This window comes from Lacerta agilis, chromosome 10 (genome assembly GCF_009819535.1).
Source record: "Lacerta agilis isolate rLacAgi1 chromosome 10, rLacAgi1.pri, whole genome shotgun sequence".
Taxonomy (NCBI): domain Eukaryota; kingdom Metazoa; phylum Chordata; class Lepidosauria; order Squamata; family Lacertidae; genus Lacerta; species Lacerta agilis.
This window is the reverse complement of record NC_046321.1, coordinates 1,046,149-1,073,630: the sequence shown is the minus strand read 5'-3', so window position 1 is coordinate 1,073,630 and position 27,482 is coordinate 1,046,149. Positions and strand designations below refer to the sequence as shown.

The 27,482-nt window shown below is 46.0% G+C and overlaps 1 protein-coding gene and 1 pseudogene across 1 annotated transcript; one reads left to right on the top strand and one right to left on the bottom strand.

Moving 5' to 3' along the window:
- Nucleotides 1-27,482, bottom strand: part of LOC117053899 — a 40,727-nt pseudogene that overhangs the window by 12,689 nt on the left and 556 nt on the right.
- LOC117053896 (zinc finger protein 883-like) lies at nucleotides 5,555-11,592 on the top strand. The gene is made up of 6 exons (XM_033162220.1): nucleotides 5,555-5,576; nucleotides 5,777-5,858; nucleotides 6,688-6,770; nucleotides 7,503-7,629; nucleotides 9,454-10,947; nucleotides 11,284-11,592. The coding sequence occupies exons 2-6, from the start codon at nucleotides 5,798-5,800 to the stop codon at nucleotides 11,559-11,561; spliced, it is 2,043 nt and encodes a 680-aa protein (XP_033018111.1). The 5' UTR covers nucleotides 5,555-5,576; nucleotides 5,777-5,797; the 3' UTR covers nucleotides 11,562-11,592.

Genomic DNA, 27,482 nt, shown 5'->3' with positions numbered 1-27,482 from the left:
TTTTATGAGGGAAATTACCAAGGAAACTTATTTTAGAGGTTTTAGCGAGCCTGAGCAAATGCATCCGCTGTGCAAGTTTATAAAGGGGAATATTACTCTGCTAAATTGTACAACTTGTTAACACAAGTTGGAAAGGATATAATCAAACAATATATCCTCTCCTGCATCCCTGAACATTCCCACAGTCTCATGGTTGCATTTTTCAGGCATAGAAAAGCACAGATATAATGTATAGTGATAATTCCTAACCTATTGGTTCAAGAAGGTTCTGGAAGTTTTAGTTTGTATGATTCAAAGCTTGTGTTTTCTCTAGATCATAGGTAGGCAGACTAAGGCCCAGGGGTGTAAATATGATGATGATGATGATGATGATCTTGTGGTTGCTGTTTTTAGTTAATTTGGAGTTCATACTGCTATATAAGCTCATGAAATGTTATGCATAGAGAAATCCCACCCACGACTTCTCATTCACATACAGTCTGTAAATTTGGGAAGGTCATACACCTCGCCTGTGATAATACCGTGGTACCTCTGGTTAAGTACTTAATTTGTTCTGGAGGTCCGTTCTTAACCTGAAACTGTTCTTCACCTGAAGCACCACTTTATCTAATGGGGCCTCCCGTTGCCGCTGTGCCGCCAGAGCACGATTTCTATTCTTACCCTGAAGCAAAGTTCTTAACCTGAAGCGTTATTTCTGGGTTAGCGGAGTCTGTAACCTGAAACATATGTAACCCGAGGTACCACTGTACTAGCAGTCTTTGGCCTGCATAGGTAAACCCTGTGTGTAGAGCCTCCAGCTACAGGCACCATCTATCATGAAATTGGATCCAATGATGATGGATTGTATCTCAACTTGTCAGTCACTCTGACATTGCCTACAAAGAATAAGAGGAACAGAAATGCTTCTGAGGTGCATTCACATACAGTCTGTAAGTTTGGGAAGGTCGCACAGCTCACCTGTGCTAATACTGGCAGTCTTTGGCCAGCATAAGCAAAAACTGTGTGTAGAGCCTCCAGCCACAGGTAATGTCTATCTGGAAATTGGGTCCTTTGACTGGAAAGATTCATGCAGTGGCTGTCATCAGAAAATGATGGATTGTACCTCAGCTTGTCAGTCACTCTGACATTGCCTACAAAGAATAAGAGGAACAGAAATGCGTTCGACTTCTATATCAACCCTGAGAGCCTTTCCATGGACTCTGCACCCCTGTTTCTGATGACAGGTGTACATTATCCTCATCCTCAATGAACCAGGCAGTGGAGAAGAAACTTAAAGACGGAAGCCTGAGAGAGGGAGGAAATTGTAGATTGTGGAAACAAAGAGCCGCTTCTGAGAAAGCCTCCCCCCTCCGTTCTTCCTCTCGGGATTTCCTCTCCTCCCCAGGAGGACTAAGGCTTGGACTTGGCAGAATTGCTGCCTCTGGACAGGGAGGGGCATATCGGTTGGGAAGAGTATAGAGCTTGCAGGAAGGAAGGGGTGGGGGGGACAGGACCCCCACTTTCCAGGGATCTCTCTCTCTCTCTTTTTGCCTTGAAGGGGTGGCCGATTCCTGGGTGGGAGGGAGAAGCCAAGGCGGCCCCTCCCGAGATTCCCCGCGGGCGCCACGATGAGATGTCTCCCCAAAGAATGGTCTCTCCCCCCCCCATTGCTGCGCCTCCTTGCCCCAGGGGTGCTCCCCCCACACTTCCTTGACCCCCTCCCTTTCTCCCGGAGTCTCCCCTGCGCCCCCATCTCTCCAGCCGGAAGGGCCACCCCAAGACAAGCAGGGGAGGGACAGGGGGGGGTCTCTATCCCTCGTGCCCGTTAATCCTTTCGTGACCCACCTCTCTGTGCGCGGGGTCCCCAGCTCTCAAGGGATGCCAGTGCGGGGGACACGGGGCGATGCGATCCTCATGGGGACCCCTGCGCAGAGCTGTCAACTTTTCCCTTTTCTTGCGAGGAATCCTATTCGGAATAAGGGAATTTCCCTTTCTTAAAAAAGGGAAAAGTTGACAGCTATGCCCCTGGGTAAGGGCCCCATGACTGCCCCTGCCAAGGCGCCCAAGGGGGCAAGAAAAGCCCCCTTCGCAGCAGCACCGTGCAGGGATCCAGGCCCTGCCGACGGGACCCACGAAAGGCGCTTTGGGGACCTGGCGGGGGGGTCCTCTGGGTCCTTCTCTCCCCTCCCTCTCTCCCGCCCCTTTACCTTTTTGTCCTTGCTCGCGATTCTCCTTTCCTTTCCTGCAAAATCCAGGGGGGTCCCCTCCCCTGACGCCCCCTCCTCCCCTTTACGAAAGCGAGCGCCCCTAGAGCTACGGCGCAGAGCAGCAATCCCGCGTGGAAACTCCACTTCCGGGAGAAGCAGGCAGTTTGGGAGGGGGGGCTCTCCCCTCTCATTCCGGAAAGAGAAGCAGTACTGCGAGTAGGAGGAAGAGGAGGAGGAGGAGAAGGAATGGGTGCGACGTATGGGGGCGGGATTTGGGGTTGTGGGGGGCGGGCTGTGAGAATGGTCAAAACAAAATCAAAAATTCTTTCCAGTAGCACCTTAGAGACCAACTGAGTTTGTTCCTGGTATGAGCTTTCATGTGCATGCACACTTCTTCAGATACACTGAAACAGAAGTCACCAGACACTTAAATATAGTGAGAGGGTGGGGAGGGGTATTACTCAGAAAGGTGGTGGGGATGGGCGATTGGCTGATAGGTGTGGAAAACCTGTTGACGACTGTTAACGACTGCAATTGGTCTTACAGGGAAAAGCAAGGAGTGAGACGGCTAAAGATAGCTTTGTTATGTATAATGAGATAAGAATCCAATGTCTCTGTTCAGACCAGGTTTCTCCATGGTTTTAAGTTTGGTGATTAGTTGCAATTTAGCCACTTCTCTTTCCAGTCTATTTCTGAAATTTCTTTGTCTTAAGACAGCTACTTTGAGATCTGTTTTCCACACCTATCAGCTGATCTCCCATTCCCACCACCCTTCTGAGTCATACCCCTCCCCACCCTCTCACTATATATAAGGGTCTGGTGACTTCTGTTTCAGTGTATCTGAAGAAGTGTGCATGCACACGAAAGCTCATACCAGGAACAAACTCAGTTGGTCTCTAAGGTGCTACTGGAAAGAATTTTTGATTTTGTTTTGACTGTTGCAGATATGGCAGACCAACACGGCTCCCCACCTGTATCTGAGAATGGTGTGCCTGTAGGAGAAGGGAGGGATTGAGTGGGGGGGCGAGGAGAAGGTTTTCCCCCTCCCCTTTTCTTTCAGGGGATCAGGACACTGGGAATGGTGCTCGGAAACGGACCTGGAGCCAGGGAAGATTTCTTAGGACCCGTGTTGCAGCAGGGGCCAGCTGTTAGGGGGCCTCTCAGCTGCTCTCCAAAACTGAATGCATCCGCTGCGGGAAGTAATCCACCAAGCCCTCCCACTCCGCCTTCTGGGGATGCCATTGGTGCGCGATGCTCCTGCTGTCGAGATGGGAAGAGGGGCCAGTTGGGTGCGCTCGGCTTGCCAAGGGTTAAACGGAAACGAGCTGGATTCCTAGAGAGGAGAAGAGAGGAAAGTAAGACGGGGGAGGGCAGGTCCTCCAGAGCGAAAGCCCACCCCCTCCCTTGTCTGCAAGAAGTGTGGGTCCCGTTGGTTCGGCTCTGCGGGTGCTGCCCCGGGGGCGCCTGTTGGGATCCGGTGAGTCTCCTCTCTCCCAACATAGGGGGGTCCCAGAGCTGCATGGCGGGGGGGGGGCAAGTGAGGGCGCGGAGGGTCCTGCCAGGGAGGGGCGAGGTGGCAGGAGGGCGGCAGCTCTGCTCTACCTTTGCATCGATGCTCTGCTGGCCCCTTGGGGAGGGGTCTTGGGTCCCGGAGCGAGGAAATGCATGCAAATAGACCCCCTTCAGATGTATGGATCAGTCCCCTTTTATAACGGAGGTTGGAAACATTCAGACATGAAATATACCATGGTCCCTAAAACCTCACCTATGGAAGGAAGGACGGAAGGAAGGAAGGAAGGAAGGAAGGAAGGAAGGAGGGAGAGTAGAGAAGAGAAAGCGCTTCCTCTTGCAGGGCAGAGTTAAACCTGTGGAACTTCCTCCCACAAGAGGCAAGGAGGCCACCAATCAAGGTGGCGTTAAAAGAGGAGGAGGCCAATCCGTGGAGGCGGAGAGGGCGATGGGGGGCTCCCCTGCTCTGTCTCCCCCGTAGGAGAGAGTGGCTCTGGTGCTCCAGTCCTGCTGGTGGGCTTCCCATAAGAGGCCCCTAGTTGGCCCCTATGAAAACTGGAGGCTGGACTCAAGTGGGCCCCCTCTGGCCTGATCCTGCAGGGCTCATTTTCTCCTCCAGTGCTTAGTTCCTCCAGATGCATGTGTACCCTCTGAGATTGCCGGGGGTTGGACTAGATGATCCTTGGGGTGCCACCCACCACTATATATGAAAGCACCACAGGAGGTCTCACAAGCCAAGGCATCCAGAGCAGGAGAGGTCCAGCTGGAAAGGAAACAACTAATGCAACTAGTTTTAAAACAGGAATCCAATGTGGTTTTTTGGGGGGGATGGGACTCAGTGAGGAGGGGTAGACCCATGGATGCCACCTTGATCTCCTTGGACAAAGAGGTGGGAGAGAAATGTCCTTCATAAAGAGAGGCAGCCCAGCCAATCATCTGGCTGCTCTCTCCATAGAGAGCGTTGCAACCATCCCATCTGATGCAGAGCAGGGAGGGCCAGGGCCACATCTGGGGCTGGGACTGTGGGTGGCAAACTAGCCTGAGCTATGTGGCGGAATAATGCCTGGTTCATCATGGGTTAACCTATCACTCCCATGTTAGGTAGGTGTTCCCTGGGAGGCAGAGCTAGTTGGCATTCTAAAAGGAGGGGGGACAACCTTTAAAAGGCAGTTGGGGGTTTGGCAGTTGGGGGTGGAGGATTAGAGAGAGAAAATGGGAGGTTAGGCTTTGGGGAATGGGAGGAAAGGTCATTACCATTGCTAAAGGGATGCAGGAAATATTATAACTAAGCTGAATTACATGAGAAGAAGATTTGTATAAGTAATAACCTGAGACATCCATGTTTTCTTTTTTTCTTTTTTCTTTTTACTTTGTAGAATTTCCTAGCACCTCTAATTCGGACAGAAAGAACTTGGCAGAAGATCAAGGAATTCCTTCATCTCTCTTGGAGTCTTCCTGAGAGCACAGATGGATGAGCAAGACTCAGCTGGCCCTGAAGCAGGAAGAGGCCATGCCATCAGAACTGGGAGCAGTGGGGGATTCTGGGAAAACGCTGTGCAGAAGATCCTGGGTGAGGAGGACACCCTCCGCTCAGAGGTGCAGAGCCAGCAGTTCAGGCAGTTCTGCTTCCAGGAAGCCAAAGGACCCCGAGAGGTGTGCGGCCGACTCTACCACTTTGACCATCAATGGCTGAAGCCAGAAAGGCACACGAAAGCTCAGATGCTGGACCTGGTGATCTTGGAGCAGTTCCTGGCTGTCCTTCCACTGGAGATGGAGAGTTGGGTGAGGGAATGCGGAGCAGAGACCAGTTCCCAGGCGATGGCCCTGGCCGAAGGTTTCCTCCTGAGTCAGACGGAGGAGAGAAAGCAGGCAGAGCAGCAGGTGAGAGAGACTTTCCTTTGGATACTCCAAAGGTGCTCCAAACGAGAGTGAGAGTATTTGAAAATTCTCTATTAATATACTGCCCCCTTTTGGAAAGCAGCTGTTGAATATTATCAGATTGCCCTTGGGTTTTTGCCTCTGTCATTCCTTTTCTAACCCTTCTTCATATTCTCTGTTTTGAATCTTTGTTGCTGTTTCAGAGGCAGGATCAGTTTGCAGAAATGGGCCCAGATTCCTCTGAGACCGAAAGGATTCCGTTGGACACCAGAGAGAGGCTGCTGGGTAAGGAAGGAGTCAGTTCTCCATTTGGTCCCTTTCCGTGGGTATTGTTACGGAAAAAATCCCAGGTGTGGAACTGCCCAGCCACCTGGCCCTTAGGGATAGGCCCACTGGTTTCTGCGGAGTTAAATAAAAGAAGTCCAGCCACTGGAGCAAGGACAAGACAGGGTTTATTGCGCAATAGGTTACAGTCAAACTGCACACCCATAACAATGTTACAAGAACTTTTAAAAACCCCTATCATATCCCAGAATACAGTTTGGAAACATCATTACTACATCACTAAAGGGAAGGGTTATACATGATTGGCATATAGGAAAGACAAGATTAGCATATGGGGGAAACAGAGCAATATCAAGGAGATAGCCCTGAGGAAATGTGAATGGGTGTTAAGTATTGGCAAGGATACCTTGAGCACTTATCTGGGAGAGAACAATGGGATTCCAGCTGAGGGATATTAGCCTGAAGCACCCAGAGATTACCTGCTGAGGCATTTCCCTGTGCACGTGGTCTCTCACCTACTGGATCATGGCAGAGAGATGGGTCCCCTTAAGGGCATCACTGCATACCCCAAATGAGTTTACCCGGGAAGAGACTTTGCTTAGGTGACCCCCCCCTTAATTTCCGTAACAATATCAAAACTAATCCATGGGTTCTTTTCACCTTTTGGGGAGGAAGACACTTGGGACCAAGAGTACCAAGGAAGGGGGGGTGTATTTTTTAACCCAACTATATTATGAAATGGGTCCAAATGTCCAGATGTACTCAGATGGTGAGACTTTTTGGAGAGAAGCTGCACTCCTGGCTTCCCACTTACCTCTGTCTCTTGCAGGTGACCAGATGATGCCAGCAAGACTTCCTCATCCATCTATTCTTGGTGGTGAAGGAGAAGCAACGGCTGTGGAAGCAGCTCAGGTAGAGGGAGGGAGCCCTGTGGGGAAGGGGGCTGAGGGGTGGGGCAGCCAGGGTGCCTCTGGCCCCGAAGGAATCTCTCTCCTCCTCTTGGCTTCTGTCCAAGCTTCTCTTAAGGCATCTTTCTCAAGGGCAGCTTGGACAGAAGCCAAGAGGCTGGAAATGCCATTCGAGAAGCTTAATGTGCTGAGAATAAGGAACAGCCAACTTGCCTTAACTCGCCTTCGGAAGGTCAATAGGACCATTCATCAGTCATTGTAGTTTTATTTCTAGAGTTATCATTGAAGGCTAAAATAGGCTTCTAAGCAGTTCATCAAAAACAGTTCCCAGGATTCACCTAACCTGCTGCATCTGTTGCACAATGGGGTTTTCCCCCCTTCTCCTCCCCCCTTTCTCCCATCGTACTCCCAGAAGTTGTCTTTAAGGCATCAGAAGCCCCCCCCCCAAAGAACAGCACATGGGGAGCAGAGAGGCAATCCTTCCATCTGGCACAAACAGAAGGATTGTAAGAACAAAATATAGAGTTCCACCCATTTACACTAAGATTAATGTCCATCACTAAATCGCACAAGAAAATAATTCCATCAAGACATTAAAAGGAGCAGCCACAATTAAAACATGCAGCAGACAATCCCACTGAAACCAAACACCATTTAATGAGCAGGAAGAAACAGAGCAAAGTAGAGCAGATAATCTTTATGCTGTCTAAAGAGGACCCCTCTCTTTCTCTCTTAGGGTCCAGTGTGCTTTGAAGATGTCGCTGTTCATTTCACAGACGAGGAGTGGGCGTTGCTGGATCCTGACCAGAGAGCTCTGCATAAGGAAATCATGGAGGAGAATCGCAGGATCGTGGCCTCTCTCAGTAAGGCTCCCTTGTGGATCATAATCTCTGTTTGGAAATTCCACACATATCTTTCCAGTTTTGATGGAGCTCAACAGGGCCATTTGCAGCATCTGGGATTCTAATATCCCCAAAACTGACCTTAAATGAAGGGCTATTGGCTGTTTTGACCGTGGTCATGACCAAGCCAGCATAGACATTGCTGAGAATGGAATGGGAACATACTGGGAATTTGAGGTTAGGAGAACACATCTTTGTGTGGTGATTCGTTAACCCCTCCCCATTATGCCATTCCTCCAAGCTGGCAGGAACTGGCCACAAAAAGGGAGAGAAACGTTCACTTTTAAAGGTTTCAAAAGATATGGCCAAAACAGTAGCTGCCACCACCTCCTTCAAAATTGTGTATTGTCCAGCAAAAAAGGCGCGGGATTCTGAACCTCCGCCTCCCCCTTCCATGTCTTTCCTGTCTGCGACCTCGGAGCGTGGGAAACTGTCCCTGTTCCCTGCTCCTCCCTTGGTGCACAAGCTCTGCGATCTGCTCACAGCCCCTGCGCCGCCTTCCTGCCTCCAACTCCCCCTCCCCACTGGAGGAATGGTCGCTTCCTCCTGAGGAGGGGGATGACGAGCTGGTAAACAATGGAGGAGGGTCCCTGTACTCCAAACGATCCCGGGATGCTACCTGCCGTGGGGAGGTGGTTTCCTGACAGGGAAGGACTAGACAATGTGAAAAATGAACATATTATTTTAGTTCCAGTTACAGGTGGGTAGCCGTGTTGGTCTGCCATAGTCAAAACAAAATCGAAAATTCTTTCCAGTAGCACCTTAGAGACCAACTGAGTTTGTTCCTGGTATGAGCTTTCGTGTGCATGCACACTTCTTCAGATACACTGAAACAGAAGTTACCAGATCCTTAAATATAGTGAGGGAGTGGGGAGGGGTATTGCTCAGAAGGGTGGTGGGAATGGGTGATCAGCTGATAGGTGTGGAAAACCTGTTGACGACTCTTAACGGCTGTAATTAGTCTTGCAGGGAAAGGCAAGTGGTGAGATGGCTAAAGATAGCATTGTTATGTATAATGAGATAAGAATCCAATGTCTTTGTTCAGACCAGGTTTCTCCGTGGTTTTAAGTTTGGTGATTAGTTGTAATTCAGCCACTTCTCTTTCCAGTCTATTTCTGAAATTTCTTTGTATTAAGACAGCTACTTTGAGATCTTTTATAGAATGTCCTGGGAGATTGAAGTGTTCTCCTACTGGTTTCTCTGTCTTGTGATTCCTGATATCAGATTTATGTCCATTTATCCTTTGGCGTAGGGTTTGGCCTGTTTGTCCAATATAGAGAGCTGAAGGGCACTGTTGGCATTTGATTGCATACACAATGTTGGAAGATGAGCAATTAAATAGTCCTGAGATGGTATGTTTGATGTTGTTGGGACCAGTAATGGTGTTGTCCGGGTTTATGTGGCAGCAAAGTTGGCATCTGGGTTTATTGCAGGCTCTGGTAAGGTGCAGTTCATTCCTTTTCAGCTTTGTATTTTTATTATAAAAGAGTGCACCTAGACATTCCATTTTTGAGCCCATAACCTAGGTTTAAGGTGCCCTTTAGGTCCTAACTTTCTAACACTGACCACCTCTAGTGTGTAATAATAATAATAATAATAATAATAATAATAACAAAACTTTATTACGGTCATAGACCAGCAAAATGTGGTCAGCAATGTTGATGCATGGAATTCCATGTTGATGCATGGAATTCTTCCTCTATCACAAGGGTTAGTGATCAATATTCAATACAGTGGCACTCCATTTCTTCCTGCAGCTCCAATCCATTTCTTTCTTCATTGCAGGTGGTGATGATTTGGAAATTGAGAGTGAGGGCGCCCATGACAGAATCCACACAGTGGAGAAGCCATTGTCACTCTTGGAGTGTGCAGAGAGCTTCATTCACAGCTCCCATTCGACTACCCACCAAAGAAATGCTATTGGGAAGAAACCCTCTCAGTTATCTGAACGGGGGAAAACTTTTTGTTGGAATGCAAGTCTTACTTCACAGGAAATCATTCATACAGGGGAGGACCCAGTGAAATGCTTGGAATGTGGAAAGAGCTTCAGTAAGAGTACACATCTCATTTCACATCAAATAATTCATACAGGCAAGAAACCCTATCAGTGCTTGGAGTGTAGGAAAAGCTTTAATACAAACACAACCTTCCGTAAACATCAGAGAATTCACAGAGGGGATAAGCCATTTCAATGCCGAGAGTGTGGAAAGAGCTTCAGTCAGAGCACCCGTCTCGCAGCCCATCAAATAATTCATACAGGGGAGAAACCCTATCAGTGCTTGGAATGTGGGCAGAGCTTCAATCACAGGGCACATCTCATTGTCCATCAAAGGATTCACAGTGGTGAGAAACCATATCAGTGCTCAGAATGTGGGAAGAGTTTCACTGTGAGCTCCAGTCTCACTTCCCACCAAAGAATTCATACTGGGGAGAAACCCTATCAGTGCTCAGAATGTGGGAAAAGCTTCACCCAGAAGGCAAGTCTCACTTCCCACCAAAGAATTCACAGTGGTGAGAAACCTTATCAGTGCTTGGAATGTGGAAAGAGCTTCAGTCGGAAGCACAGTCTCACTTGCCATCAAAGAATTCACAGTGGTGAGAAACCCTATCGATGCTTGGAATGTGGAAAGAGTTTCTACCAGAGAGCCGATCTCACTTCCCACCAAACAATTCACACAGGGGAGAAACCATATAAGTGCTTGGAATGTGGGAAGAGCTTCAATCACAGTGTCAATCTCGTGGCGCACCGAAGAATTCATACAGGCGAGAAACCCTATCAGTGCTCAGAATGTGGGAAGCGCTTCAGTCGGAAGCAAAGTCTCACTATCCACCAAAGAATTCACAGTGGTGAAAAACCCTATCAGTGCTCAGAATGTGGAAAGAGTTTCTGCCAGAGAGCCAATCTCAAGTCCCACAAAAGAATTCACACAGGGGAAAAACCATATCAGTGCTTGGAATGTGGAAAGAACTTCAGTCACAGGACCCAGCTCACTACCCATCAAAGCATTCATACCGGGGAGAAACCCTATCGATGCTTGGATTGTGGAAAGAGTTTCTGCCAGAGAGCCGATCTCACTGTGCACCAAAGAATTCACACAGGGGAGAAACCATATACGTGCTTGGAATGTGGAAAGAGTTTCTGCCAGAGAGCCGATCTCACTTTGCACCAAAGAATTCACACAGGGGAGAAACCATATACGTGCTTGGAATGTGGGAAGAGTTTCTGCCTGAAAGGCACTCTCACTTCCCACCAAAGAATTCACACAGGGGAGAAACCCTATACATGCTTGGAATGTGGGAAGAGCTTCACTCAGAAGCAAAGTCTCACTGCCCATCAAAGAATTCACACAGGGGAGAAACCATATCAGTGCTTGGAATGTGGAAAGAGCTTCGGTAAGAGGACTAAGCTCATGGCCCATCAACGAATTCACAGTGGTGAGAAACCCTATCAATGCTTGGATTGTGGAAAGAGTTTCTGCGAGAAAGGCAATCTCACTTCTCATCAAAGAATTCACACAGGGGAGAAACCCTATACGTGCTTGGAATGTGGGAAGAGCTTCAATCAGAAGCAAAGTCTCACTGCACATCAAAGAATTCACACAGGGGAGAAACCATATCAGTGCTTGGAATGTGGAAAGAGCTTCGGTAAGAGGACCAAGCTCATGGCCCATCAACGAATTCACAGTGGTGAGAAACCCTATCTATGTGTGAAATGTGGAAAGAGTTTCCGCCAGAAAGCCCATCTCACTTCCCACCAAATAATTCACACAGGGGAGAAACCATATCAGTGCTTGGAATGTGGAAAGAGCTTCAGTAGGAAAGTCTATCTCACAGCCCATAAAAGAACTCATAGAGAGGAGAATCAGAATTTTAGACCTGCAGGATACCCCTGAGCCGTCTAGTCCAATGCAGGACTCTCAGCTAAAGCATCCATGACATATTGCCTTCAAACCTCTCCTTAAAAACCTCCAAGGAAGGAGAGTCCACAACCTTCCAAGGAAGTCTATAATTTGGAGCCATTGGTTTGGGTCCCAGCCTCTGGAGCAGGTGAAAACAAGCTTGTTCAATCTTCCATGTGACAGCCCTTTCTGTTCCTCAGAAGGCTTGGTTTCCCAATGCTTAATTGACTTGGTCACCCCCTCTGCACATCTTCCAGCTTGTCAAAATCCTTCTTAAATTGGGGCACCCAGAACTGGACAGAGGACTCCAGGTGTGGTCTGAACAAGGCAGAAGAAAGTGGGACTATTACTTCCCTTGACCTGGACACTTGACTTCTTTGGACACAGCCTAGAATAACAGCCTTTTTCGCTGCTGTTGACTCATGTTAGTCTTGTGGTCCACTAAGACCCCAGGTCTTTTCCACATGTACTACTGGCAAGCCTGTTATCCCCCATCTTATATTTGTGCAGCTGATTCTTCTTGCCTATTTGCAGAATCTTATCTTTCTTCTTAGTGAAATTTATTGGTTGCCTTTATATACCACCTGTTTCTTCAAGAAGCTCAGTGTGGTGTTAAGTCATTCTACCCCTCATCATTTAATCCTGACAACAGCCCTGTGAGGTAGGTTAGGCTGTGAAGCCATCACCCAGTGAGCTTCATGGCTGATTTGAACCCAGGCCTCCCAGGTCCTAGTCTAAAACTCTTAAGCACTGTACCACACTGACTCTTGAATGAGACTCTTGGAAAGTGCATGCATGCGCGTCGACTGAAAGTTTCCATGCAATGTCTTGGTGTTGGTATTTAAAGTTGCATACAAATGTATCAATGACATTAATATATTAATGGTAATTACAGTATAATAGTAAATTTTAGGAAATGCTGGATGGTGATAGGGTTAGTTTGGAATGCTGGGATTGAAAAATTGAACTGGACAATTTCCACATAAATCACAACAAGATCTAAAATATAAATACAAAATGCCAACAGCAACAACCCCCCCAACCCCCCCCCAAAAAAAATCAAGAGCAGCCTCAGCTTTTGTAGCTGGAGTCAGTCCTGGTTCCACCCTCCCAGACCAGGTGGGAAAGGCCTGCAAGGCAGGAAGCTGCTCTTCCAGGACTCATGCCAAGACGGTCCTCTTCAACAGACCTTTGTAGCTGGAGTCTGTCCGCCCATCAGTCACCCTGGGCCTCGCCTTCCCAAGCCAAATGGAAAGGTCTCTAAGGAGGGAGCACATCTTCCAGGACTTGCAGCCAAGATGGTTTCCGGCCTCTTCAGTAGAGACCATTGGAGGGTGGAATGGAATGGGAGAGTGGTGGCAATTGTGGAGATCAGTAGTAGAGAGACAGCATTATAATCCCCATTGTTGCAGTTGCAATAAGGTTTCAAAAAGAAAGAAGGAAAAGAAACGAGAACATTTGAAACGACACGTTTGTATACCCAAAGTTACCTTGAGACCCTTGTCTAGTTTTTAAATAAATAAGTTTAATGAATCGATGCACATGTCCTTTTGTGTTATGTTTGGGGTGAAGTGTTGGAAGAGTTCTCTGTGGTGGCAACAGGAATAAAGGTGAGTTTGGTGAAAGATCCATCTCCTAGCTGTGCACCTTGAAGGAAACGGGAAGGTGGAGTAGGGATGGGTGGCCAGGGCCAGAGCCCCTCTGAGCAAAGGCTGTGGGGGTCAACATGGGGAGATAAACTAGAGCACACTGGAAAGTGTTCAAAGCAGAGGGAAGGGAGTTGCCCTGAAGAAGGGGGTAGGCTGGCCTCTCCCAGCAGACAACTAGAAGTACAAAGTTCGGAGCAATGAATAACCTGCTTCAATCTGGACCAAGTATATCGGATCCCTGGGAGTCCCTTTCACTGAGACACTTTTGTGGAAGGGGCAGCCTCATGGTGGGTGGACAGTTATTAGAACCTGGGCTGAAAATTATTATTAGTAAAGTGGCCCCCCAGGTGTTCTATGGGGCAGAGGTATGGGGTATTGTTCCATATACCAGCAAGACCTTAGAATATGGTTACCAGGCGTCCCCATTTCCTAGGGACAGTCCCTGGATTTAAAATTCTGTCCCTGGTCAAAATCCGTCCCCAGAATATCCTCGGATTTCATTAAATGTCCCCGGATTTATATTTTAAGTGTTGTAGATTTATTAGTAGGGAATGAATGTTGTGTGATTGGTTCAACGGCACAAGACACATCACATGGGGACTTCTGGTGAGGCAAAATGGCGGGTGCCATGGCAGCGAGCAGCTCCTGAAGCCAGCCAAAACCAACTGCGCTACCAGGCTGGCTCTGGGCTGGTGAGACTGCTGCCGCCACTGCCGAGGGAGAACCAGGGATGCTTGGCACTTCAACTGGGGGAACCACGACCCAAATCGAGCTGGGAGGAAGAGCGCCCAGCCACCTGGCCAACTGCCCAGCGGTGCTCCAGGGCCAGGAAAACCCTAGAGCCGAAGCAGGGAGAAGGAGGAGAGAAGAAGGAAGAGAGAGAAAGAGGAAGGAGAAAAAAGGGGAGTCCCAACTTTGCTGCCCCACTGCTGCTGCCACCACTGAGGGCAGGTAGGAGAGCACTGGGAGGGCAAGGACACATGGCCGAGCCCAGGCCCAACCCGAGCCTATTCCATGGTGGTTTGCGCTCCAAGAAAGCAGGCTGGGGCCCAGAGGAAGGCAGCTTGGGGGCGGGGGGTGGTGTGTGCATTCTGCAGCCGGGGGCAGGGCGAGCTGGCCATGGGGGTGGAGCCTCTCCATCGCCTCCCCCTTGTCGGATGTGATACACAGATAGCAGTCAAGCACAACATTCCTTGTTTTCTTAGAGTGGACTTGCAGGAGGATGTTTCTTCCAGCCATTAGAAAACTTCCTGTTTCCTCCTGGCTGGGACATCCTTCCTCTTGCATGTGTCTAGAGGTGGTTGTGACCTTACCTGCCCAGGTAACACAAAAGGACAAGGCATGCTGCACACACCCTCTTTTGTCTTCCTTTCCATCGTAGGACCACCAGCTTTTTAGCTAGAGATGCTTTGTTGGCTTTCAGCCAACAGAGGACAAAGGGACTATTCCCATATGGGATACATGTAACTAAGTCTGCCTTCAGGGATCCATCTGTGAACTGAATGTGAGTAAAAATATATACTTTACACAAGATTGTGTTGTGCCTATTCTTTTAAGAGGGATATAAGGGAAATTACCAGGAGTCTTAATATTGAGAAGCTTAAACAAGCCTGCAACCAGCTACCCTCCGTGCGTTTATAGGGGAATGTAAAACTCTGCTAAGTTATAGAACTTGCTAGTGGAAGTTAGGAAGGATATTATTAAACAATATATCCTCTCCTGCTTTCCAAACATTTCCACACCCCTCAGCTGTAGGGCAGCTGAGGGAGAGACGGTGGGCAGACGCAAGTCCCATGCTGATGTCTCAGGCAGCGCGGTGCCTGCAGGCGCCCAAGCCACCACGTCACTCCCAGGAGATGCATGGCTTGGGCATGCTGCAGGTCCCATGTTAAGTGCCGGCCCCCGCAGTGTGGTGCCCGGTGCAAGCCGTGTTTCGTTATGTTGGTTGACTGTACTAAACAGTTTAACGAGTCCAATTTTGTTTTGTTTTTTATCTATTTTTGTCATTTTGTCACGCCCCCCCCCCCAGTGATGATACCTGGGGCAGCCTGCATCCCCCCCCCGCACTCTCTTACTCCGCCACTGTGTGTAGAGGACATTTGCCATTACTTACTACAATGTTTTTCTAATAGTACAAGCCGGGGAGGTGGGTTGTGGCCCCCGGCAGTAGTACCAAATCCCCTCCATGGTGTGCAGCTAAAGTCAGGACCATGAGCCTGTAGGGACAAGCATTACACAACCCTAAAACCCCAAACCTCCCCCTTTTGAGAAATCCACAGTTAAATGCATGCTTCAATGAAATACCATTATTTTATGAATGAACTCTGCATTTCCTGTGAATGGGCAGCCAGCCAATCAGATGTTGCAAAACAGCGACCTCTGGTGTCTGGAGTGCGCAATGGGCAGGGCATCACTGCAATGCTTAGGCAGGGAAGGCAGCTCAGCCTTTGGCAGGTGGATTGAGCGCCTCCTGCTGGGCAGAAAATGGAAGGAGCTTCATAAAATGTCTCCATTCTGGTTTCGGTTGCCTAGAAGTGGTACAATGTATCTTTTGAACCTGGCTGAAGGGGGAAACGTACAAAATCCACAGAAATTCACATAAAACCAATGCCTCAACCGCTTGGTTCCATTTCAATGGCATTTCTCCATAATCCTACCGGCGTATGGTCACGTACAACTCACAGCTTCCCAGGAGGAAGCAGAGTAAGGAACAGGAGGTTTTGGAGGGCAACAATGAACCAGGCAGAAATCCATTGGTGGAGGGAATTAGAACCGGGTACTCTCAAAGCCCAAACTCAGGAAAGACCAGAAGCCAGAGAGAAGTGTAAATGGTTTTATTCTTCTTTTATTCTTCTTTGGGACGTGGGTACTTAGGTGGTGATTGACAGGAAATAGGGGTGATTGACAGGGGTGGGTGAGGGGCTCATGTTGCCCCATGACCACCACTCCCTCTTTATGGCATATTTGTCATGTATCGATGGTGTTGTTGGAAAATTTATTATGGGAAAAGGGGTAAAGGTCTTAAAAGTTCATGCAACCCGATTCCTACTCTTTGTATGTTTGAACCTTGTTCAAATGGGGACTAAAAACCAGTAATGGGCGAAATATTGATATATCGTCAGCCATAATCCCGATTCATCACCAGCAATCCACATTCACTCTCTTCCCCCTCGCTATCAAAAGGTCCTTTACATCTTGGATTATACTCACTGTTCTGAGCCGTTACCTTCATTATTTAATTACTATAAAATTTTACATATAAACACCAGAACTTCACATACACATGCACTTAAATAGTGTCTCTGCTGTGTGAGTCTGTTGATGTTGTCTAAGGTTTGTATTGAAACCTAAGCTCTTTCCACACTCAATACATTCATAGGGTTTATCATCTGTGTGAGTCCATTGATGTTGTGTAAGGTGTCCACTCTGACTGAAGATTTTTCCACACTCCCTGCATTTAAATGTTTTCTCACCTCTGTGAGTCTGTTGATGTCTTCTAAGGTTTGCATTGCAACTGAAGCTCTTTCCACACTCCATACATTCATGTGGTTTTAAGTCTGTGTGAGTCCGCTGGTGTAATTTAAGGTCTCTATTCTGACTGAAGCTCTTTCCACACTCCCTGCATTTAAATGGTTTCTCCCCTGTGTGAGTCCGTTGGTGTATTCTGAGGGTTGCATTGTCACTAAAACTCTTTCCGCACACCATGTATTTAAATGGTTTTCCCCGTGTATGAGTTTGTTGATGTGTATTGAGGTGTCCACTCTGACTGAAGCTTTTCCCACACTCCATACATTCATATCGTTTTTCACCAGTGTGAGTCCATTGGTGTGATTTCAGGTTTCTTTCTCTTTTTAAATTTATTAGATTTAATGCAGATACCAAAATAAGTGCAAATAAACCTCAGTAAATACATATACAAATACAAAAGATTACAAAAGAAGATATCACACCAACCCTTCCCCCATCCCACCCACCACCTTATCATAAACCAATAATCTAATTTAACATATATTAAACTAAAATGCGACTTCCTTCCATCTATGCTAGACTTTGATTTTACATATGTTGTCTTTTTGTTGTGTTGTTATACTTTATTTCATAATATATTTCATATTTTGTTTTATTCTTCCCCCCTCCTTACAAGCATTGTCATATACATGTAATGATTTCTGTCTCTGAACAATGCTTCTTTGTATATTCCTTCACACATTCCCAATTCTTTAAAAGACTTTGTTTTGATTGTCCTCTAATAAGTGCTGTCAACTTTGCTGTTTCCGTATATTCAATAAACTTATTTTGCCACTCAATTATTGTTGGTATTTTATTTCCTTTCCAATTCCTCGCTATGAGCACTCTTGCCGCGGCAGATGCACATAGAAATATCATTCTCTTATTTGTGGGGATCTCTTTTGTAACTAATCCCAGCAAATATGCTTCTGGCTTTTTACTAAATGACTTTTTATAAATCTTTATTTATTCATGGACCTCATTCCAGAAAGGTTTTATTTCTTTGCACCCCCACCAAAATATGATACATTGATCCTACTTCTGTGTTACACCTCCAGCACATTTTAGAATTTTGTTTATAAATTTTAGCCAGTTTTTCAGGCGTTAAATACCAACGATATATCACCTTCATTAGATTCTCTCTTATCGTGTAACACACGGTAAATTCAATATTGATTTTCCACAATTGTTCCCACTGCTCTAGCATTAAATTGTAGCCCAGATAGCAAGGCATCTAAACTCCCACTGACAATTATGTCCCTAGACATCCTCAAAGCTTTTGATTGCTTAGAGTGGAAATACCTATTAGCAGTACTAACTAGCATGAGATTTGGCCTCAACTTCCTACAAACCCTCAAACAAATATACTCCCCAGCCTCAGCAAAATGCAGAATTAACAATATGGACTCAAATACCATAGCAGTCCAAAGAGGCACAAAACAGGGATGTCCACTGTCTCCCTTCCTATTTATTATCCTGGCTCTGGAACCCCTAGCAACTCGAATCCGGGCACCCATAGACATCAAGGGAATGGAAATAAAAGGCAGAACCTATAAATTAGGGCTCTTTGCAGATGACCTAATGGTCACAACATCAGGCCCCTTAAACACAGCAACATTCCATAATCAGGGAACTCAACACATTTGCAAAGGTGTCGGGCCTACAAGTAAATTTTGCAAAAGAAGCCATGTGCTTCAACACCCGTCCCCACATCCAAAGCGAACTCACTTATATCACCAAGATAAAACTCCGTCACACCAAGTTCAGATATCTAGGGGTACAAATAACCAAAAACCTCTATAAATTATACCTCCACAACTACAAACCCCTGTGGCAACAAATAAACAAAGACCTAAAGAGAGGGAACAACATGAATTTCACTCTCTCAGACAACATAGCCATGGTCAAAATGACCACCCTCCCAAAACTAACCTACCTGTTCCAAACACTCCCAGTCTGGATTCCCCCAACCCAGCTCTGCAGATCATAGAATCCTAGAGTTGGAAGAGACCCCAAGGGCCATCCAGTCCAACCGCCTGTCAAGCAGGAAACACCATCAAAGCATTCCTGACAGATGGCTGTCAAGCAGAGAAAACTACACTCCTTTATCTTCTCACACAAAAAAACAAGAATAAGCACCAAATACCTACACCTTCCCACCTCAGGAGGATGGGGAATCCCCAACATAGAAGCATATTACAGTGCCAACCAAATACGCCATATAATCCCATATATACTAGAAGATGAGACAAAACAATGGGTACACCTAGAGAGGGACACAATTGAAAATATCTGCACCACAGCATACCCACTCCTCCCAAACAAACTAAGAAAATTGTAGCCCAGATCCTGAGCCCACTTCTTTGACAGTCTCATCTTTAAGCTCCTATACTAAGAGTACACCACACATCTTTGATAATATTTTTGTTACTTTGTAATAATTCTTTTTGTAATATTGACATTTTTCTTCGAATCCTGTTTTTTTTATCTTGATTTAAAAAGCGCACAATTTGATGGTATTGTATCAACCTACTACACTGTTGTTTGATTTCTTCATATGGTTTAATTTTTAGTTGCCCCTTTTCATCATCTATTAGTTGCTGATATGTTACCCAGTTTATATCCATATTTTTCTTTTTTTACCAATACCCACCAAGGTGTTTTGGGCTCTAGTAATCTTTTATATCTCTCCTACACCTTGTGTAACGGTTTTCTGATTATATGATTTAAGAAATCCTTGTGTACAGTCACTTTGTTATATATTAAATAAACATGCCAGCCAAACCTCAGATTCCATCCTTCTAAGTCAAGAATATCAGCTCTTTTCAACATTATCCACTCTTTGATCCAAGTGAGACACGCTGCTTCATAGTAAATCTTCAAATCCGGAAACCAACCCCCCCTTTCTTTTCTGTCAGTTAGCATTTTATATTTAATCCTGTTGTTTTTTCTTTGCCAGATAAATTTTACAATATCTTTTTTCCATATATTAAAACAATCCATTTTACTTATAATGGGTATTGTTTGAAAAAGAAATAATAGTTTTGGTAATAGATTCATTTTAACAGCTGAAATTCTACCCCATAATGATAGATTTAATTTTGATCAGGTCTCCATATCTCCTTTCACTTGTTTCCATACTCTATTATAATTGTCTTCAAATAAACTTATATTCTTCATTGTTATTTGTATCCCTAAATATTTCACTTTTTAAACAATTTGTAATTCAGACATTTCTTCTAATTCCCTTTTCTCGGGGTTGCCCAAATTTTCTTACCATTAATTTTGTTTTATCTTTGTTCAGCTTGTATCCCACCACCTTTCCAAACTCTTCCACTTTTCTCAATATTTAGTTAATACTTTCTTTTGGATTTTCGACCATTAATATTAAGTCGTCGGCAAATACCCTAAGTTTATATGATCTATTACCCAGGTTTATTCCTTTAATATCTTGATCTTTCCTAATCTCTTGATTTAACACCTCCAATATCAATATGAAAAGCAATGGTGAGAGGGGGCACTCCTGTCTGGTCCCCCTTTCTATGCTAAAGAATCCTTTCATTTCTCCATTTATTATTAAAATTGCTGATTGTCCATTATATATTGATTTTAGACCTTTTGTAAATTGTTCTCCCACATCCATTTTTTCTATAATTTTCTCCATAAAAGTCCACGAGATGTTATCAAATGCCTTTTCAGCATCCACAAACATAAAAGCCACACTTTTGTCCAGTCTTAATTCCAGGTACTCAATTGCGTCAATTACAATTCTCAAGTTATCACTAATTTTCCTGTCTGGTAAAAATGCTGCTTGATCCATGTTTATGTAGTCTTTTAAAACTCCTTTTAGCCTTGTGGCCAATATATCTGTGTATATTTTGTAATCTGTATAGAGTAATGATATTGGTCTATAGTTACTGATATCTTCTCTGTTTCTTCCTTGCTTGGGTATCACAACAATGTGGGCTTATTGCCAGGTATCTGGTGTCTTCCCTTCCTTCATTATGGTGTTTATTCATGTTTTCATTGGTAGCTGTATTGAGTCTTCTAATTTTTTATAGTGTAAGGTTGTAATTCCGTCTGATCCCAGGGCTTTTCCTATTTCAGCTTTTCGTATTGCCTCATATAGTTCCATTGTCAACACTGGAGCGTTGGAAGCCTTAATTTTTTCCTTTGAGATTTCTGGCAAATGTTTTCCTTTCAGATATTCTAATATCTCTTCTTCTGTCTCATTTTCCTTCTTATATAATCTTTGGAAATATCTCATAAAACTCAGGTTTCTATTATTAATGAAGCTCTTTCCACAATCCATACATTTAACAGGTTGCTCCCGTGTGAGTCCGTTGATGTGTTCTAAGGTTTGCATTGTTACTGAAGTTCTTTCCACACTCTGTGCATTTAAATCATTTCTCACCTGTGTGAGTCCGTTGATGTGTTTTAAGGTTTCCACTATAACTGAAGCTCTTTCCACACTCCATGCATTGAAAAGGTTTCTCCCCTGTGTGCGTCCGTTGATGTGTTCTAAGGTTTGCATTGTTACTGAAGCTCTTTCCACACTCCATGCATTTAAATCGTTTCTCCCCTGTGTGAGTCCGTTGATGTGTTCTAAGGTTTGCATTGTTACTGAAGCTCTTTCCACACTTCATGCATTTAAATCGTTTCTCCCCTGTGTGAGTCTCTTCATGTGTTTTAAGGTTTCCACTATAACTGAAGCTCTTTCCACACTCCATGCATTTAAAAGGTTTCTCCCCTGTGTGAGTCCGTTGATGTGTCCTAAGGTTTGCATTGTTACTGAAGCTCTTTCCACACTCCATGCATTTAAATCGTTTCTCCCCTGTGTGAGTCCGTTGATGTGTTTTAAGGTTTCCACTGTGACTGAAGCTCTTCCCACACTGCATGCATTTAAACCGTTTCTCCCCTGTGTGAGTCTGCTGATGTGCTCTAAGGTTTCCACTCTGACTGAAGCTCTTTCCGCACTGCATACATTCATATGGTTTTTCCCCTGTGTGAGTCCGTTCATGTAATTTAAGGTATTCACTCTGACTGAAGCTCTTTCCACACACCCCACATTTAAAAGGTTTTTCCCCTGTGTGAGTCCGTTGATGTATTTTGAGGTGTCCACTACGACTGAAGCTCTTTCCACACTCCATACATTCATATGGCTTTTCACCTGTGTGAGACCGATGGTGTATTCTAAGGGTTGCATTCTCAGTAAAACTCTTTCCACACTCCATGCATTTAAATGGTTTTTCCACTATGTGAGTCCGCTGATGTATATTGAGGAGTCCAATCTGACTGAAGTTCTTCCCACACACCCTGCATTGGAATTCTTTCTCGCCCATATGAGTCCGCTGATGTTTTTCACTATCAGTGAAACTTTTTCCACTCTCCATACTTTTAAATGGTTTCTCTCCTGTTTGGGTTAGTTGATGTGAGCTTTGTGTGCTCATTCAGTGAAGCATATTCCACATTTTACACATTATAATGTCTATACCTAATGAAACAAAAGGTTCCCCATCCCCTGGAATTCTGTCTGTCTTCTCCATCACCTTCTTCAGAGTGGGCAGAAAGGAAATCCTGTTTGGGTTTCAGGGAAAAGAGCAAAGGGACAGAGAACACATCAAGTGTCATTAGCACCTTCTCTTATTTCAACATCTCCTACATTCCCCCGTCTCCTACCCATGTTCGCAATTTTTAGGAAATGAAAATGCAATGATGTCAAATGATAGTAATCCACCAGCAATCCTTCATAATCCTCAATCATCTTTCATAACACAGCATGATCTTGGAATGCTGTTGTCCTGTGGGACTGCCTTTCATATCAAGTGTTTGCCCCCGTTTCCACCTCTAGATCTTCATGAACCACCTGCACAATCCCATTGGCCTCAGAAGGTCCATGTGGACCATTTTGGGTGACCCAGGTCTACATCTTTCCCAGGGACTGTGGTCTGGGTCAGTCAGAGAACTAGTGACAAGGCTTGGTGCTTGGGGTCAGCTGAATGGGTGCTCAGGAGATGGACCTCCATCTACATGCCTCACATTGCATGGAGAGAGCAGGAAAACCCGAAGGAAAGTAGCTGGCACATGGGCATCCCAGGCGGAAACACCCACCCCCATTGTTCTTTGAAATAATAAGGTGCTACCTGATCTCATGCCCGTCTTCTGACACAGGACTATCCTAATCTGGCACTGAAAAAGCTGTATATTACAGGCAAATGGATAACTGTACTTAGTGGAAACTTCAATATGTAGTATTGATTTATTGATTGCCAGAAGTAGTGTTATCTCTGGAGAAATGAATTTATTCCCGATCTGTTTTAAATATCGTAATTATAGAATGTCATGGGGTGTTAGAGGAGCGATAGTACCTTTAGTGGGGGACATGTTGTTCACCTTCTGGAGTATTTTATCTAACCCCGGGTCCCCACCCTGCACTCAGCTCTCACCTGTGGCTTCCAGAAGCTGTCAGCATGCAACAGGGGCCGTAATCCTAGGAACGACTTCAACCGGCCAGCTAAACCAGGTGAGGATCCCTGGTGAGTCTCAAATCCTTGGTATGTTGGGGAATTCTGCTGCAGGTGAAGCCAGGCCCTGGTGGTTGGAGAGGATGAGAACGACAGTGAATCCCACAGTCAAGAAGGAAGATTCTGCCGATGCTACAGAGGGAAGTAAAGGGCAGATGGGGCTCGTCAATTGGGGAAGGGAGCCCACCGAGAAGGGGAACTCTGTTCCTAAATCTTCACTGCCTCTTTAGTTATCGTCGGGAGAAGAAAAGGCTATGGAGGAAAACCTGCACAAATCCAGAGTGGAGTCTCTAAGATGGTTGGATGGTGCCCTGCACACCTCCTTCCAGCAACTCCAGCAGCCAAGCTGGTGCCAAACGTACTGCTCTGCTTTCCTTGGGACCATATCAGCCAGGCTGAGAAGGGGGTCTTGTTTTCTAGGCAGCCCAGGACCCCCAAACACACTGCCTGGGCTTCCATTGCTGCTAAAACAGCAGTTTCAGACAGAGAGATGAGCTCAGACCTGTGTATCAAAGTCTCTATGATGTGGAATAAGGAAAAACAGAAGCACTATTTACAGCATACATCACTGTAAAAAGTATTTGAAAAGACCACCAAGTATTATGGCTGAAGCTTTTAGGGGTGCAGGACCAGGAAAGGTCCTGCCACCATGATCCTTCCAATGGGGATTCAGACCTCATAATGGGATTTAAACTGCCCTGGTTGCTCTGGTTGATGATCTCCAATGGGATAGATATTGAGAGGAAAGCTGTTTCCTTGTTCTGCTGGATCTCTTAGTCAGTCAGTCAGTTTTATTACGGCAAAAGCCAGCAGCACAGAAAATCATAAATCCAAACAGAGAAAAATCGGCAACATCACCAGAGATAAAACAATTACACAAAGGAACTTTACAATGCGTTATTCAATAAAAGAGATTTACGCTTCTCAATAGCTAAAGTGCAGAATTTAACCACATCATATGATACTAGACTTGAAGAATCCTCCAGAAGATATTTTCGTAAAATCTCGGGGGAGGATTCCAAATAGTGTTGTAAGGGTGTAAACGTTGTTAAAAGGGGTAAAATAAATCGAGCACATTCTTCACTATAGAATTCGCAAAATAAAAGGATCTCTTAGTGGATTTGGAAACCTTTGGCCATGGTATCCTTCTGAACCATCTAGGGGAACTGGGGCCCCTGTTATGCAGTGGTTCCCCTCCTTCCTCCTGGGCCATGTCCAGAAAGTGGTGTTGGGGGATGAGCATTCAGACCCATGGGTGCTCACTTGTGGGGTGCCTCAAGGCTCCGTTCTCTCACCCGTGCTTTTTAATATCTATATGAAGCCACTGGAAGAGATCATCAGGGGGTTTGGGTTGGGTGTTCACCAGTATGTGGATGATACCCAGCTCTAACTCTCTTTTAAATAGGAACCAGTGAAGACGGTGAAGGTCCTGTGTGAGTGTCTGGAGGCGGTTGGAGGATGGGTGGTGGCTAGCAGATTGAGGTTGAATCCTGACAAGACAGAAGTACTGTTTTGGGGGGACAGGGGTCTGGCAAGTGTGGGGGATTCCCTGGTCCTGATGGGGCAACTGTGCCCCTAAAGTAGCAGGTGCACAGCCTGGGTGTCATTTTGGACTCACAGCTGTCCATGGAGGCACAGGTCAGTTCTGTATCCAGGGCAGCTGTCTGCCAGCTCCATCTGGTACACCGGCTGAGACCCTCCCTGCCCGCAGACTGTCTTGCCAGAGTGGTGCATGCTCTGGTTATCTCCTGCTTGGAATACTGCCATGTGCTCTACATGGGGCTACCTTTGAAGGTGACTCGAAAATGGCAACTAATCCAGAATGCGGCAGCTGGACTAGTGACTGGGAGAAGCTGCCGAGAACACATAACACCGGTCCTAAAGGATCTTCAATGGCTCCCAGCACATTTCCAACCATAATCCAAACTATTGGTGCTAATCTTTAAAGTGTCATGGCTGCATTTTCCAGGCATAGAAAAGACTCCTGCTTCTTGGGAGGAAAACAATGACAAACCTAGACAGCATCTTAAAAAGCAGAGACATCACCTTGCTGACAAAGGTCCGTATAGTTAAAGCTATGGTTATCCCAGCAGTGATGTACGGAAGTGAGAGCTGGACCATAAAGAAGGCTGATCGCCAAAGAATGGATGCTTTTGAATTCTGGTGCTGGAGGAGACTCTGGAGAGTCCCATGGACTGCAAGAAGATCAAACCTATCCATTCTGAAGGAAATCAGCCCTGAGTGCTCACTGGAAGCACAGATCCTGAAGCTGAGGCTCCAGTACTTTGGCTACCTCATGAGAAGAGAAGACTCCCTTGACAGCCATCTGTCAGGAATGCTTTGATGGTGTTTCCTGCTTGTCAGGGGGTTGGACTGGATGGCCCTTGTGGTCTCTTCCAACTCTATGATTCTATGATTCCCTGGAGAAGACCCTGATGCTGGGAAAGATGGAGGACACAAGTAGAAGGGGGCAACAGAGGACAAGATGGTTGGACAGTGTTCTCGAAGCTACCAACCTGCGTCTGACCAAACTGCGGGAGGCAGGGGAAGACAGGAGTGCCTAGTGTGCTCTGGTCTGTGGGGTCACAAAAAGTTGGACATGACTAAACAACAACAACAAACATAGAGAGATAATTCCTAGTCTATTGGTACAAGAAGGTTCTGGTAGTTTAACTCTGTGTGATTCAAAGCTGGTTTTTTCTCTAGCTGGAACATTTTAGCTGATAAGGAAGTTTCCTTTCTGCTGAGAGCAGGTGGTGGGACAAGTTGTTATGAGGTTATGCCGAATCTCCCTTGTTTTTGGGAAGCAGATGAAGCTGGTTTAAAGTGGAGTGAGCCAGGCTTGTTATCTTGTCCCACTGAATTGTTTATAAATTACAGTATTGAAAGACGCCCGGTCCCACTTCCTATTCTGCTATTCTCTACTCCGCTTGTGTGTTTCTTACTTGAGTGCTGTTTTGGTATGCTAAGTTAGGGCTTTACTGTAAGTTATGTTTTTACTATTTTTTTTAATTTTGCTGCCTCTGAGCATTTCCCCCTACTCTGTTAATTATACATCAGCCTTGCTCAGGAGATCGTTATGGAAGAGCAAGATCTGCGACCTAAAACCCTCAACAGCCTTGGCCCTGTAGACCTGAAGGAGCGTCTCCACCCCATTGCTCAGTACGGACACTGAGGTCCACCTCCGAGGCTCTTCTGCTGGTTCCTTCCCTGCAAGAAATGAGGTTACAGGGAACCAGGCAGAGGGTCTTCTCGGTGGTGGCACTTGCCCTGGGGAACGCTCTCCCACCACAGATCAAGGAAATGAAGAATTGTCTGACATTTAGAAGGCAGCCCTTTATTGGGATGTTTTTAATGTTTGATGTTTTACTGTCTTTTACATGTACTGAAAGGTGCCTAGAGCGGCTGGGGAAACCCAGCCAGATGGGTAGGGTATAAATACTACAATCATCCTTATTATCTTGTGATTTCTTTTGTAGTTATTTTGGAATTCTTACTGCAATATCAGCTCACGAAATGTTATGGGTGGAGAAAATCACAGGGTTGCCGTACACTATAATTCCACCCACAAACTCTCCTTCACATATAGCCTGTAAATTTAGGGAGGTCACACACCTCGCCTGTGCTAATACTGGCAGTCTTTGGCCTGCATAGGCACGCCCTGTGTGTAGAGCCTCCAGCCACAGGCACCGTCTATCATGAAAATGGGTCCTTCTACTGGGAAGATTCATGCAATGGCTATCACCGGATGCTGATGGACTGTATCTCAGCTTGTCAGTCACTCTGACATTGCCTACAAAGAATAAGAGGAACAGAGGTGCAACTTCTACATCAGCACTGAGAGCAATCCCATGTTTCTCTGCACCCCTGTTTCTGATGACAGGTGTACATCGTCCTCATCCTCAATGAACCAGGCAGTGGAAAAGATACTTAAAGATGGAAGCCTGAGAGAGAGGAAAAGGTTTCTGCCTGCTTCCTGGGGGGGGGGGGGATTGCAGAAACAGAGCCGCGAGAAGGCCTCCCCGCTCCCCTCTTCCTCTCGGGATTTCCTCTCCTCTCCAGGGGGACCAATGGTTAGACTGGGCAGAACCGCTGCGTCTGAACAGGGCAGTGTCTTAAGGGGGATTACAGGGCGGGAAGAGGATGGAGCTAGCAGGTGGAAGGGGTGGTGGACAGGACCCCCCCCCCCCCCTTTCCAGGGATCACTGTCTGGTTGACTTGGAGGGGTGGCCGAT